At 36.0% G+C, this 16,671-nt stretch overlaps 1 protein-coding gene across 1 annotated transcript in view; it reads right to left on the bottom strand.

Annotated features, from left to right (window-relative positions):
- Positions 1-893: 893 nt before the first annotated feature.
- Positions 894-16,671, bottom strand: part of LOC113523086 (uncharacterized) — a 29,676-nt gene continuing 13,898 nt past the window's right edge. The window contains exons 4-7 of the mRNA XM_031914000.2: positions 3,913-4,062; positions 3,224-3,353; positions 1,639-1,728; positions 894-1,084 (exon numbers count right to left, since the gene is read on the bottom strand). Coding sequence (XP_031769860.1) covers positions 894-1,084; positions 1,639-1,728; positions 3,224-3,353; positions 3,913-4,062 — 561 coding nt within the window. The remainder of the gene's footprint in view (positions 1,085-1,638; positions 1,729-3,223; positions 3,354-3,912; positions 4,063-16,671) is intronic.

Here is a 16,671-nt window from a genome sequence, read left to right as displayed (position 1 = left end):
GTGGAATGCAGATTTATATTTTTTTTATACAAGTTAGAATAGCAAACAAGCTGACGGCCCACCTGATAGAAAGTGGTAACCGTCACCTATAGACATGAGTAGTACCATGGACATAACAGAGTATACTGTTTCCCCCATGATACCCCCCATGCGTTACCATACCTGAGGACTCAGGTGTTATTCCTCTGTACCCTGTAAATTCACGCCATATCCCATCCTTCAAACTGAAACACAGCCATGCAAACACAACTGCTTTACGGTTGAAACACGAATGGGAAAGAGGTACCCAAGCAAACGACTTTTATACAAAGTCTCCCTCTGGTTACCTGGAGATATTTTTTGACAATTGTAAATTTTTAAACGAAATATTTTCCATGATTAGGTAGGTATATTTTTGTGATCTCGAAGCTTTTACAAGCGTCCTGAGAGTCTACCAAGAAATGTTTTCCGAAATTTTGAGGCCGAACGAAATGGATTGATGAAAAACAAATTTGATGTTAAATTTAAATATAATATACCGTTTAAAAATTTTTAAAATGTTAAAATATCATTACTTTAAACTTTTATGACAGCATTTATGACGAGTTAAATGTTAAACTCCTGGGCCGATTTCGATATGAACGAAAACATAAAATTGAGTCCGAATATTCGGAATTTCATATCATGGTAGACCCTCTGATCGAGTTACCTGTCGTTATGAAATGTAATTGTAAGTAACTGCCTTTTAAATTTAAAATCTTAAATTTTCGGAAATACATCTTACCAAATGTTTTTTAACAAAAAATAAATACTTGAAACCGTGTCGTAGTGTCTTGTGTCGACCCCCGATTTACTTAGCTGGGCTTCTGCCACGTGGCATCGATTTTGAATCTTCTGCCACGTATCGAAAAACGTCAGTGGGCCGGCGGCGGCGGTAGCTCTGGGAAATTTTCGGGTAGAGGCGGAAGTACGTTGGTCTCGAATTGGCCAGATATGTTCCCTGGTGGAGAGTAATGCGCGACAACGATGACCTTACCGGCGCGAGAACGAGCTTTGCCGACTCCGAAGAAGCGGGTCGCCACCCATACCATCTGTGTGAAGTGACCTGTGAAAAATTACATTACTCTATGAAAAAATAGTTTTTTTTTATTGTGTCACGACATGTGATCATAGGATCCAGAGTGAAAACAGAGACATCATGGTCTATGAATACGATCAACCGAAATAAAGAATTTTCTACTCTGAACAGTTGTCGCATAATGCCAGTTCACTAAGAGCTTTTTTACGCTATGTTTTAAGGATCCGATATTATAGGGCGAATAGAACATTTGGTCAATAAAGTTATTTAAATAAAATTAGATAATTAAATGAATATTAGTTTAATAAATAAGTAGATATGAAACGATTTTTTATTAATTAATCAGGTCTTCTAGACCCTCTAGGGTTGAGTGAGGACTTCGGGGCCCCTTTGCCCCAGCTTAAACTTTGGGGGCAACTATCCCCGGATCTCTGGAACTATGCCTCGTTTAAAGTGAGGCGTGGTAATGAAACGATTGAATCGTGTGCAGGATACATTCAATAGAAAAGCTGACCCGGAGTAACGAAAAAAGACGATGCAGAAGAAGAAGGAGAAATGAGTAGTGTTTGAAAATTTCATACCTGCGTTTACATTAGCGTGAAGGACGTCTGGCTCCTTGAAGAAATTGTACTGGCGCACCGCTGCGTACCAATAGGAAGACACTTCTTGGCCTGGAATTATAAGGTAATGTTGTTTTATTTTTATTTATTTATTCATTACATCTCTATATTTAGAAATGATAGAATTTTCATCATGTCTCCGATCAAACTGTTTATAATTATTCCTCTTCATCCAAAGGTCGCCTGGAAGATATCACTCTTAGTAACGAGGCCACCCTTTGTTTTCTTACTATGATTATTTCTTGTAATTGTTTGTATTTATTATAAGTTTATTATTGTTTGGAGGAAACAATAAAGAGTAGGGGGGAGGGATTGTTAGTAATGAGGAGGCTAGTTCCTATTGCTATCAATATACCCTAACAGGTCGACCTCCACGCAGTTCCTCCTGGGAACGCAGTTCCACCTGCTTCATCCTCATCTATTATCAGTCACTGATGCCCCGCCAGTGTATACCGAAAGCGCAGACAGGGTTACCATACCATTTTCACCTATTAAAACAAAAACAATAAAGAGTATATATCTATCCTTAGTGCATCTATATATACAAGGTGGACTTGACACCAAAAGCATTCTCTCGCATTTAACCTTTGGAAAGTGTTAGAATACTTGAATGCGGCACAAGTAATAATTGATATACACACAAAAATTTACATATATAAACAAATAAATATATATAAATAACACATATATAAAGTATACCATATTATACACGAAGATGAGAATAGTAGACAATACGTACAGCTCGGATAAAGTATAAAAGTGGAACATAAACTTTTTTTTTTAATAAGAGTTTAGGCAGAAGTATCACGATGGTATCAGTATTCACATATTTATTTATATTATTGCTAGTTTTAGTTTAGTATTATTAGTTTTATTTATCTGTATGTTTGTTTCGCTAATACTACATTAGTAGTATTAACTAGGATATATATATATATATATATAAATAATTATAGGCACAAGGAAAACAAACTATCATAAAATAAATAATTATATAAATACATATATAAAGAATGGCAATTTTTTTTTAAATGAAGAAACAATCAGTGAAAAGATAATCTTTCACTTGTCGTTTGAAAGCATCAATGTTTGAAAAGTTTAAAAGATCTAACTTAAAAACTGATGTTTATCATGATACGGCAAGTGGTTACTTAACTTTCAAAATTTACGCGTACAAAAATGTTGATAAAAGCGAGTATAGTATAGAATATAAGAATAAACAATAGACACATGACGTTTGTAGGTTATGTACCTACAATTATAAATAGAAATAGTCTAGGATTACAAACTAAGTTACCAACAGTTGAGAACCTGACACAAATAGTAACAAAATAGATTAGCGGTACTGCACATAAAGTAACAGAAGCTATAAAAATAGGATTGAACAAACACAAAAATAGATTGAATGTATGAAAAGCAAAGTAACAAACAATTTAATTGAATTAGCGCAAAATACCAGAAGTAAGAGCAACTACGTAATCCTTTTAATTTATTTGACTTTTAGCAATGTTGAGCAGTGAATTTAGAAGTATTAAGCTTGACTGACCCGTGACGTCAGGCTGCAGGGCGCTGACTGGACGCTGGTACAAATTCTGTCCCACATCCCGATCATTTCTGTAGTGGAACTTGTTTGTATGCGCCAAATGGTTGGCCCATGCCTGAGCGTAATCGCACAGCTGAAAAACAAGCATGGAATTTAAAATATTGGGATCATATTTTAAATACACAATCGGGATTTAAAGTGATAAAGAACCTTTCCAGATAAATAGTACCTACATACTTGTTTCTTTATTACCCATACTGGGATCAATTGTGATCGGAATTCGATCACATTTTACATAATGGATCTATGGGAAAATTAGTAATATCAGGTTAACTTCCAGGCAGTTCCTCCTGGAAACCAATCGTGATTAATTTCCAGTGACTTCATCACGATAGGATAATTGACTTAACTTCATCCTCATCTATCATTGCTCACTGGTGATCCGCTAGCGGACAGCGTTTGCAGGATTACATATTCATATGGCGATCACATACAGGCAAATAATATACAGTGTAGGACGACCTCTTTGCCCCTAGATGAAGTGACGACCTCAAATGCACTGTAGGAATTCAATGGATGCAGGCTCCAGACCGTTCTTTATGCCATGTTCAGCAGTATCAGACAGATAATGTCTAATATTATGATGATAATGAATATAAATCCCTATAAATAAAGGTGCTGGTTGCGGCTACCTCCGGCGCCATGTACAGCTGCGTGGCGCCGTGCCGCTGCCGGTACACGTTGTGCCAGCAGAGGCACTCGGTGATGAAGTCGCTGTCCTGCCACGCGGTGCGCACCTCGCTCCACTGCACCACCATACTCACCGGCTTACTTTGCAGCACCTGTGAACAGTTCACAATAATAGACGATCTAAAGACTTTTTTCATTTCACACAACGCCTAAGCAACTAGAACTAAGCAAACTTTTATTACGGGGATAACTGACAAAAGTCCTTTGACAGAAATTTGGTATACGGATAATATAGGATAGAGAATAGAACGACATAAGCTGCTTTTATTCCGGTCACTGAACATATCCTGGTCACGAGGATGAAAAGCTAGTATTCATATACTTTTTTGTCCAGTAGAAACAGGCATGCTCGTAATCTATACAGAGTGACAGAGTGCTGTCACTAAATTAAAAATAGAAGTATACTTTTAAAGATATTCTCTATCCGAGACACTGAATGTTTTCGTAAAGGAGTATTGTTTAATATGTGACAAAAATTAAAGTTTAACGAAAACAAACAACTATTTAACGGAATGCACGGAGTCCTCGGCGTATGGGTTCAACTTGTAGGTACTTGACTGGATTTGTATAACTCAAATAAACAAATTTATTTATTACAAAATCTTCAGCTCTTAAAAACTATAACATTGTAATGTTATTTTTAGTACTTATTGATGATTTATAGATTTACTATTGTAAATCTGTAATTAGCTATAACGTAGTAAATTTATTACATTATAGCTTATTACAGGTATTATATCAAATATTATATATTTATAATATTTTGCTCAGTAAGCAGTTAAGTAACCACAATGCTCAAACTATCTATATGAGTGGGTATATGTATGATAAACTTACATTGGATAGACGGTTCAGACTAATTTAAGATCTTAGGAACTGTACATAACTACGGCTTTACTTATACAATGGCTGTATTATACACGGGGAGCCTCGTGTTCAGGTATTTTGAATTAATATAGGTCATAGGTAATTGGGATCCTTCCAGTTGGATACGAGCCAAACAAATTTATACAAGAAAACTTGCGTCATATACTTACGTAAGGTACTCGAGTTTTGCGAAAATTTATGCCGGTTAGCTTAGGTGTGCCTAAATGCGTTTTTTTTTATACAACTTAGAATGGCAAACAAGCTGACGGCCCACCTGATGGAAAGTGGTAACCGTCGCCTAGACATGAGCAGTACCATGGACATAACAGAGTATACTGTTTCACCCATGATACCCACCATGCGTTGCCATTCCTGAGGACTCAGGTGTTATTCCTCTGTACCCTGTAAATTCACTGTCATATCCCACCCTTCAAACCGAAACACAGCCATGCAAACACAACTGCTTCACGGTAGAAACACGAATGGGACAGGGGTACCCAAGCAATCGACTTTTGTACAAAGTCTCCCTCTGGTATAGCAATATCTCATCAAAAACATAAATTTGAAATGAGAACCAATTCAATATTGCTAACTAATTAACGCTGCCGCTTGTCTACATCTATACGAGTATATAGTCACTGCAAGTACTTTACTTGGTCTTAATGAATGATAATGGAATGGTAACCCCGCCTGCGCTAACGGTATACACTGGCGTGGTGCCAGATGATTGGTGAGAATGAAAAGGCAGGTCAGTTTGCCCATCGTGATGCAACACACCTGGAATTTAACACGATAGGTTCCAAGGGGAACCACGTCGACCTGACAGCTAGACCTGCTAGCATTAAGACTGATAGAGGGAAATGGGATTGTTAGTAATGGAGACTGATAATCCCATTGCTAGCAATATACCCTGTTAGGTTGACCTCCGCGCGGTTCCCCCTGGAAACTATTGTGATTGAGTTATTATTGAATTCGTCACGATGGGCCAATTGATCTGCTTCATCATTACTTATCATACCGCACTGATGCCCCGCTGGTGTATACCGATAGCACGGGCGGGGTAACCATCTATTATCATTATTAAAAAAAAAACAGATAGTACTCATTACTAACAATTCCCCCCCCCCCCCCCTTAAATTGCTTGATAGGCAAAGAGAGAGCCAAGTACCAAATGCTATCTACATTTGTATTTATTAATCTACATTGTCCCAGACAGATCCACAGAGATACAAAGGTTTATAAATTTATAACAATTATAACCCCCCTAAGGGTTTAAGCTCTTGCATTAAGGGTCGAAACGGTAGTCATCCATTTAAATTGCCTCTTGCGTGCGGGGGGTCGCTTCAGTCGATACATTTGCATACTAGCTAACACTGCTCGGCATTTACATAAAAGGGCCACTTTGTCGGATCGTTATTGAATAATACCAAGTTCATTATATATTTATTGGATATTAAATGGTTATATCTATAAATATTAATGAATATATATATAAATCTTATTTACTATATTGACATTATTTTAAATTTGGAACTATAGGCACCGCTCACCACGTCTGTGCACGCATCATCCAAGCAACAACATGAAGTTCAATAAAAATTTGTGTGATGACGACTCAATAGCTTAGATTATCGAGCCTCAAAAACAGGTCAACTTTTTGTCACCTAATTGTCAAATTAGCTGATTTATTTATTTATCTATATTCTATATATTTACGCATAAAATGTATCTCGACGTAATTTTTAATAAATAAAATGAAAGTTTATGCATTAAAGAGATGTAGAATTTATAAGACAAAATAAATATAGAAATTATAAAGGTATTTCTATGTAGACACTCTATCTATATAATCTTTTTTTTATACAACTTAGAATGGTAATCAAGCTGACGGTCCACCTGATGGAAAGTGGTAACCGTCGCCTATAGACATGAGCAGTACCATGGACATAACAGAGTATACTGTTTCGCTCATGATACCCCCCATGCGATGCCATTCCTGAGGACTCAGGGGTTATTCCTCCGTAACCAGTAAATTCACGCCATATCCCACCCTTCAAACTGAAACATAGCCATGTAAACACAACTGCTTTACAGTTGAAACACGAATGACGAAGGATAGAGGTACCCAAGCAATCGACTTTTGTACAAAGTCTTAATAGTTAGGTACTTCGTTCAGTATGCAATTAAATACCTTTTTTCATCAGAGAAATACAAAAACGACTTCTTGTTTTTATTTTATAAAAAAACTTATTTCACTTAAACGCCATAAAGAATGGCAAGAATAGATTTGGTACATTATTAGCACAAATTAGACCTATATTCTTTTAGACAGGCACATATAAAGGACTAATGAAAAAGTTGTCATAGGTAGGTTGGAGATACGACTCTTGCAAATAATCGACTAATTGGAAAAGTTTGAAGATTCTCAAGCGAGTGCGGTCGAGTGAGTGCTCGTGAGAAATCTCTTCGTATATAGGACGCTCTAAACGCTGGGTAGGTGCTTAGAAGACTATATTTATCTATTCTATATGTAGATAAAGATGAGTCCATATAGAGACATTATTTGTAAAAAGGTCATGATGATATGCACTATGCTCACAGGGAGTCGGATCTGTATTGTATATTTAAGTATCTATTTACAAATTTTAAAGTCGATTGCTTGGGTACCTCTGTCCTATTCGTGTTTCAACCGTGTAGCAGCTGTGTTTGCATGGCTGTGTTTCGGTTTGAAGGGTGGGATATGGTGTGAATTTACTGGGTACAGAGGAATAACACCTGTCCTCAGGAATGGCAACGCATGGGGGGTATCATGGGCAAAACAGTATACTCTGTTATGTCCATGGTACTGCTCGTGTCTATAGGCGACTGTTACCACTTTCTATCAGGTGGGCGGTCAGCTTGTTTGCCATTCTAAGTTGTATAAAAAAAAAAAACTTTAAAATGCGCAATCAGGGCTTAACGTGATATAAAAATTATTACATGTAAATATTAACTATATACCTACAACGTCGTGGTCACGACGTGGTGCAATCCGCGTCAAAGCGTCGGCAATAAAGAAGCAGGTATGTAGGTACTATATACCTGTAAAGGCTTTTACATCGCGTTCAGTACCGATTGTGCATTTAAAATATTTACAAATTATTATCTAAATGAAAAGGTTAAGATATCAAATTTGATAAATATTCATATAAATAAAAAAAAAACAATTACCGAATGTATGTAGGCACATTACTACCGAACGGCTGCACTTATTCGGCTAATTCTTTTTTTGTTCTATTTGCAATTATCAGGGCGAAGTTTTGTATGAAATAAAAATTGAAAGTAAAAAGTACACCCTGTGAAGCGGAGGCTGTTCAGCTATTTTTTAATAAACTGAAATTTTTAAATCAGTTAATGACGCAAAAATTAAAAATTAACTGCTTCATATATAACTTAAGTAATTCTGATTGTAGTTTAAATTTGTATACTTTTCTCCATTTTGCAATTTCAAAACAATTACTAAAGAACTTGAATACCGTACAATCTAATATTATTGCCAGTTCCCATTTTACAGCACATGTGGTAGAAAAACAAAACTAATCTATCTAAGATACGATAAAACTGTCGGAGACCGCAACCGCGAAGTCGGCGAAGTGAGCTAAAAATAGCGTAACTTCCCTTTCTTAAGTCTCTGCTACTGTTCTACGATAAATGTCACTTGGATGGAGACACAAAGCCTCCGTCCTTTCGAACTAAATTAAATGCCACTTGTATAGTGAACTACAGATAACATGATACTGCCTTAGATTATATAGATTGAGCATCGAGCCTAAAAAAGAGGTCAACTTTTTGTCAGCTAATTCTCAAATTAGCTGACTCGTTTTTTTTTTAATGTTCTAAATACTTACGCACACAATCTATCTTGACGTATCTATATTTATTTAATAAATAAAATGAGTTTTTGCGCATTAAAAAAGGTGCAGAAGTTATAAAACAAAATAAACATAAAAGTTATAAGGAAATCACTCGTAACTATTTATCACTGACACAATTGTATGAAAAAGTTGACCTGTTTTTCTTAAACTATTTGTGAAACGAACATGGAGATACTCTATCTATGTAATCGAAGGATATTGCTACTAACTTCGTTCACTCATTACCTAGAATTTAAAAGAAAATAATTCCTTCATTTTGTTTCTATCTTAAGTCTATTATTACCTATTTCTTTAAAATTGTTCTATTTCTTTTAATACTGTATGTTATGTATATTAAAGTATTATGTACGTTAAAATAAATGCTGTGAATATCTTCAATAGGCGTGTGGATTAATATTATATTATATTTAATGTTTGTTATATATATATATATATATATATATATATATATTATAATACAATATGTTGTTGGTATTCCTATAAATAAATAATAAATACATATTCTGCGACAATATTAACAAACCCAATATGGTTCCCGACAGGATTATAACGAATGGCCAGTGAATTGATAAATGACCGCACTTCCTGTCTACCCCTCGTGTTTGATCGATGACTTTTTCATATCGGAAATTGTTGAGCTGAGGAGGTTCGCAATTTCACTGTATATATTTATTCACCCGATTGCCAAAGAAAGGATAATGTTTCAGGGTGTGTATCTAAAAGCTTGTACAGGATTTTGATCTTTTTTTCAAAATATAAAGATTTAATAATTTTTTTTTTGATACCACTGATGTGGCAAACAAGCATACGGCCCACCTGATGGTAAGTGGTTACCGTAGCCTACGAACATCTGCAATACCAGAGGTATTACGCGTGCGTTGCCGACCCTGAAGAAACCTCTTTACCCCCCTTTTGATGAACCCCATGCTGTAGGCTCTTGGGAAAACCTCGGCAGAGAGCTCATTCCACAACCTGAGTGTTCGTGGGAGGAAACATCTCTGAAACCGCGCAGTACGCGACTATTGAGGCTGTAGGACATGAGGATGAACTCCCTGTCGATGGAGAGCCGTACGATGGTAGAAAGTGGCTGAAAATTTATAAAAGTGTTTGGATTTTTGTTACTCAACTCCGTTTAAACGTCTGGATAGATTGGAATGAAATTTGGTACATGGATAAAGGTTATATCCCAACTTCATCCAAAAGATATATACAGATTTACGCGGACGCAACCGCAGGAAACGAATATGTCTATAAATAAAAAAGAATACTATCTATAAATAAATAGTAAAAATAAATCATCATCATCATCATCATCCTTTATCCGTCCACTACTGAACATCAGGCCTCCTCAATAGACTGCCAAAAAGAACGGTCCTGATCCACCTGCATCCACTGACTCCCTGCAATACATTTGAGATCGTCAATCGATCCAGTGAGGTGACGTCCTACACTATTTTTGCCAGTAAGAGGTTGCCACTCAAGAACCTTTCTTCCCCATATGTTATCAGTTCTTCGAGCTATGTGACCAGTCCATTGCCACTTTAGCTTGCTTATCCTATGAGCTATGTCGGTGACTTTGGTTCTTTTGGCGGATATTCTTGTTTCGAATTTTATCACGCAAGGAATGGAAAAATAAAAATGAATTTTCTCAAAGTATTCATCATTATTTTATGTACAAACGTCGATTGCACGGGTACCTCTGTCCCATTCGTGTTTCAACTGTGAAGCAGTTGTGTTTGCATGGCTGTGTTTCGGTTTGAAGGGTGGGATATGGCGTGAATTTACAGGGTACAGAGGAAAAACACCTGAGTACTCAGGAATGGCAACGCATGGGAGGTATCATGGGTGAAATAGTATACTCTGCTATGTCCATGGTACTGTTCATGTCTATAGGCGACGGTTACCACTTTCCATCCGATGGGCCGTCAGCTTGTTAGCCATTCTAAGTCGTATAAAAAAAATCTACATATACGTACATTTTTTGACAGTGTTTGCTATAAAAAATAAAACCTGGTATTAATCTGCCTAAGGCTGGTACTTAATCTATGTTTTCGCATTTAAACGTCTTGTTCGATCCATAAATTACATTTTAGCATTTTTTATTTGTATGGCTTTAGAGACCTGTCACCGGCATCATTATTTATTCCACGTATTTACAACTTGCAACCCTGTTTATAAAGGGTTACGACCCGAAGGTCTCACAATAAATTTCCGCATGGTCCGGGTCAAGGGCATGTCCTACTTGCAAGCGTTTATAATTAATAACGTCTAAGTACGTCTTCCAATTTGTTCTTAATGACTACCATCTTAAACTTAAAGATGGATACCTCAAGTATCTCAATTTAGATAGGTACCTATATGAAAACTAAGCACTTTTTTTTTATACAACTTAGAATGGCAAACAAGCTGACGGCCCATCTGATGGAAAGTGGTAACCGTCGCCTATAGACACGCATCACCATTACTTTACTAACTGTTAGTTGTTTCCCGCGGTTTCACCCACGTGATTCAGTATAGCCTGCACTTGTATCAAATTTTATTCATTCAGCCGTATAAGCATCGACATACCTAGCTTCTAGCCCGAGGGGAAGGGATTGTTAGTCATGAAGAGGTTATTCTCCATTGCTATCAATATACCTTATCAGGTCGACTTTCACGCGGTTCCCCCTGGAAACCATCTTGACTAATTTATCGTTGATATCGTCACGATGGGCTGACTTGACTTTTCATCACCATTCATCTCTCACTGGTGCCGCCAATGTACACCGATAGCGCAGGCGAGATTACCATTCCATTATCATCCAGAAAAATACAGCTTCTGGCCCAAGGGGGGGGGGGGGAGGCAAATCAGACTTATGATGATTACAATTGACGGAGTTGACGGAGTACATATATATATATATATATTTATATATATATATATATATATATATATATATATATATATATGTATATATATGTACTAGAAGATAAATGTAATTGAAAATTACAAACAAATCGAATCATACGCTATTATTTGTATTATTATAATATTCTATTTTTTATTTTTGGTGATCGCATTGTGAAATCTGTAAAGCTCACCAAATTATGTATTATAAATAAATATATTTCACTGAAATTTATTACTACAACGATATCGTTAAAATGATATAACGATATATTAAAAAAAAATATCTTGTTGAGCTGACAGAGTGAGATAAATTACATGTCAAATATAATTTTCCACTGCGTCGTTCAGGCAGATGAATTATTATATATAAAGACACAGCCGTCGAATGTGTCACATTTTTTACTTATCCGTGTTACATGTTCAATTTATAACTGCTCTTCGTTGTTATAAATTGGACAAGTAATAAATAATACATTTGTCTAATACATGTACGAAATGATAAAATGTTTGTACAAAAGTCGATTGCTTGGATACCTCTGTACCATTCGTGTTTCAACCGTGAAGCAGTTGTGTTTGCATAGCTGTGTTTCGGTTTGAAGGGTGGGATATGGCGTGAATTTACTGGGTACAGAGGAATAACATCTGAGTCCTTAGGAATGGCAACGCATGGGGGGTATCATGGGCGAAACAGTATACTCTGTTATGTCTATGGTACTGCTCATATCTATAGGCGACGGTTACCACACCACTTTCCATCAGGTGGGCCGTCAGCTTGTTTGCCATTCTAAGTTGTATATAAAAAAAAATCTCGTCTGATAATAAACAGTTACTGTATCCTATGGACGCCTGCAATATTAAAGGGTCTCTAAATAAACTGTAGCTCTAAAATTTTCGGCCCAACAAGTAAGTAATATCAAGTCCTCTAGATTTAATTAAACGCACGAAAGAATAAAAATTACTAGAGCCATTGATTTTCCCATATGTAATCGTGATGAATCATCAGGACTCCACTTCCCAAAGCCTGCTAATTGTCGACCGCTATCTAAATTATCCTTAGCGCGGCGCAGACTTCACATCAGATCGGTGGAGCTTATTCCGTGTGAGTGCATCGTAAATAAGAAAATTACCGGGCGCCCTTATCACACGCTCGCGGAAGTTTGTGTTATACAATTTGGATAACAAACTTTAAGTTGCGTGTTCAAATATTTCTGCAGGTTCATTATATGTTTATGTATATACAAACATAACAGATTAGTATCTTGATAAGGAACCACGAAAAAACACGTTTTTGTGTATATATTTGTGTTGCAAGCAAAACTCTTAACCAGTCAAAAGTACTTTTGACCGTATGCTTTAGTCAATAATACTTTTAACTAAAATAACAGTTAAAAGTACCTAACCTAACCTAACCGCAAATTGGCGGGGGGAAAAGGATTATTAGCAATGGAGTTTGACATTGCTATTGCTAGCAATATACCTTATTAGGTCGACCTCCAAGTGGTTCCCCCTGGAAACCATCGTGAACAATTCTTGTTGAATTCGTCACTATGGGCTAACTGACCTACTTCATCCTCACCTATCATCCTTTATAGGTGCCCCGCCGGTGTACACCGATAGCGCGGGTGGGATTACCATTCCTTTATCATCCATTTAAAAAAAAAAACCGCAAATTGGCAGTCAAAATTACTAATAACTAAATACGTCGCCTAACAGTACCATGGACATAACAGTCTTGCCTATGATACCTTTTATACGTTGCCATTTCTGAGGACTACAGTGTTATGCCTTTTTTTATAACAGAGGGCAAACGAGCATGCGGTTCACCTGATGGTAAGGGACTACCGCCGCCTATAATCACCCGCAACGTCGGAGACATAACAGATGTGCTGCTGGCCTCTTAAAATAGGAATATGCTTTTTTTTGTCTCTGTACCCTGTAATTTCATTGGCATATCTCCAAACACAACGGCTTTACGACAGAAACACGAATGCGATATGGGAATCCAAGCAGAAGACTTTTGTACAAAGTCTCCCTCTGGTAACAAATTCAAACACCCGTGGTACAGTTTTGCGTATAACGCCTTTAATTAAATCACAAAGTCATCCCAAAAGACAGCGTTCCTTAAACAACAGATGTTGATGAGAGAGATTGTTGATATTTGGTGAAATTTTAAATGCGATCTAAAATATATTTTACTGCTATTATAAACGTGACAGTTTATAAAAATGTCTAGATGTTTGTTACTCGATAACGTTTAAACGACTGTATGACACTGAATTAGACAAATGCACAGTTTATGTCTTAGAAGGTAGGTTATTACCCTATACGATTGTCGATTGCTTGGGTACCTCTGTTCCATTCGTGTTTCTACCGTGAAATAGTTGTGTTTCCATGACTGTGTTTTGGTTTAAAGAGTGGGATATGGCGTGAATTTTTTTTTTTACAAAACGGAGCAAACGATTATGCGGCTCACCTGGTGGTAAGTGACTACCGCCGCCCATGGTCACCCACAAAACCTACGGCATTGCAGATGTGCTGCCGACTTTACAGGGTACAGAGGAATAACACCTGAGTCCTCAGGAATAGCAACGCATGGGGGGTATCATGGGCGAAACAGTATACTCTGTTATGTCCATGGTAGTGCTCATGTCTATAGGCGACGGTTACCACTTTCCATCAGGTGGGCCGTCAGCTTGTTTGCCATTCTAAGTTGTATAAAAGTATATATATAATATAATTTTAGATAAAAGATAGATGGGTAACCTGCGGTTCAAATACACTGTTTTAAGTGACATAGTTATTATTCCCCAGTCACAGCTAGTATTTTACGTTATCTGAGTAAGTACTGAGTTATAAACTTGTTTATCACACAACTAAGGTTTATATTTATTGAGGTTTAGTTTAACAATGGTTTGCACAGACTATTAGACTCTAGAGATAATCCTGGCATTGTACAGCATTCTTTATAAATTATATAGCAATTATATAAGTACAATTAAGTGTTAGAACAACTAAGCTTATTGAGTATTAACATTTTCCCGTGATTTCCTATTCATGGATTTCGAAATTAGGAAAATCGTTTAATTAGATGATAGCGTATTAAGATAAAATCTACACCAGATTATTTTAATTTGCAGGAGTATAGCTATGAAAACCCATTCGACTCAATATTTTTTGTAATAGTTTTTGCGTGATACCAGAACAAATATTCAGACACAAGAATCTAAAAATTATTGTGTTGCCTTTTGGATTTTTAACAGATTACAGCACAGCATTGTCAAACTGGGTATTTTGTTTTTGTATTTTCGGGTAAAAATTTTTCTGTTCGCAAAATCTTGGAAAAATGATATGGGCTTGGAGAAATTAAGGTAATAATTTTTAGATATTTTGGATAACAGTTTTAGAGTACTAAATATATAACTATACAAGTATGTAAATTGTACTTATAAGTCTTTAAAGGTATGTAGCAGTGAAGCAGTTGTGTTTGCATGGCTATCGGTTTGAAGGGTGGGATATGGCGTGAATTTACTGGGTATAGAGGCATAACACCTAAGTCCTCAGGAATGGCAACGCATGGGGGTTAACATGGGCGAAACAGTATACTCTGTTATGTCCATGGTACTGCTCATGTCTATAGGCGACGGTTACCACTTTCCATTAGGTGGGCCGTCAGCTTGTTTGCCATTCTAGGTTGTATAAAAAGAAAAAGAAAGAAAGATGTAATTAAGTAAAATATGATAATGAAGATGCATAACAGAAAATAATAAGAGTGAAAAATAAAAACAGAAGGAATGACCTTTTTTTTTCACCGTTCACTTTGTGGCACATGACAAAACATAGTGAAAAACAATACAAGTTTATAATGAGACAAAAGTCTCTGAAATCGTATCGATTTGTAGAAAAAATATTCAACGTATGAGTAAAAATCAAAATGAGTATCTGGCAACCTTACTAACATTGTTCAATGAATTTAGTGTAAAAATTATTCATTTCTGAACATTTTAGTTGGGATTAAGCCCAATGACTAGTTTCCAGAGTCGTTAAAAACTTTACCAAAAAAAAAAACCTCAAAAGAAGACTTATTTTCAGCATAAATATTTAATGTTTGTGCGTCTCTCGTCGCACCGTCTTTAGGGCTGTTTGACGAAAACCCTTTTAGTGGTTGCCTATATCAAAATAGCTTACCTACATATAAAGCCTAACGTCAGTCAGACGGATCAACCGTCGAGCTTAGCGGATTTTCTTGTGCTATATAAATAATTATTGTATTTTGTATTTCACAATACTCTATACTAATATTATAAAGAGTAAATATTTGTTTGTAATGTAATATCGTAGTCTGTTGGAGTTTAATCAACTGTAAACTGCAAAATTCTTTCACCTATAGATAACTATATTATTAGAGAGTAACGAATATTATATATTATTATTCCTACCCAATTTATAATAATGTAGTCAAAAGAATAAAAAAATCATATTAAAGCTAATATAAAATACTAATTTATTTTTCTATTAGGGGTGAGATATATATAGCAATATCTACGTATTTTAGTTGCAATATCTTTATATTGATTCAATAAAGAATATCTAAAAAGTTTGTTATCCAAAAAATTATGTTTGTTTATTCCGAGGTTGATATAAAATTAAAAATGCCGAATTTCCGATATAATTTTCCGTATATTTTTTACGCCATATTTTACCAGACAATATTTTTTTATTTCTATATTATAGCAAAGACATATTACAGATACTGCCTTAACAATGTTGGATAACAGACTTTTAACATATTCGAAAACAGAAATTCGACATATATGGGCGATATCAAAATACGTGAGGACTTTTTCCCGTCATTAATGTTCAGAGGAACCCAATATATAGATATCGGATCTGTTGCTCTGATGGGCTAACGGATATAAAAAATAATGTAATGTAACACCTAAAGTTACAGAAATTGTTGACTGTAGACGCTGTGGCGAATGTAACTCTCGACATACCCGCACTTTGACAATCATATTAGAAGTCAACGTAAC

This window comes from Galleria mellonella, unplaced genomic scaffold (assembly GCF_026898425.1).
Source record: "Galleria mellonella isolate WM207_F2 unplaced genomic scaffold, CSIRO_AGI_GalMel_v1 utg962, whole genome shotgun sequence".
NCBI classification, from domain to species: domain Eukaryota; kingdom Metazoa; phylum Arthropoda; class Insecta; order Lepidoptera; family Pyralidae; genus Galleria; species Galleria mellonella.
This window is presented reverse-complemented; position numbering and strand designations above follow the sequence as displayed.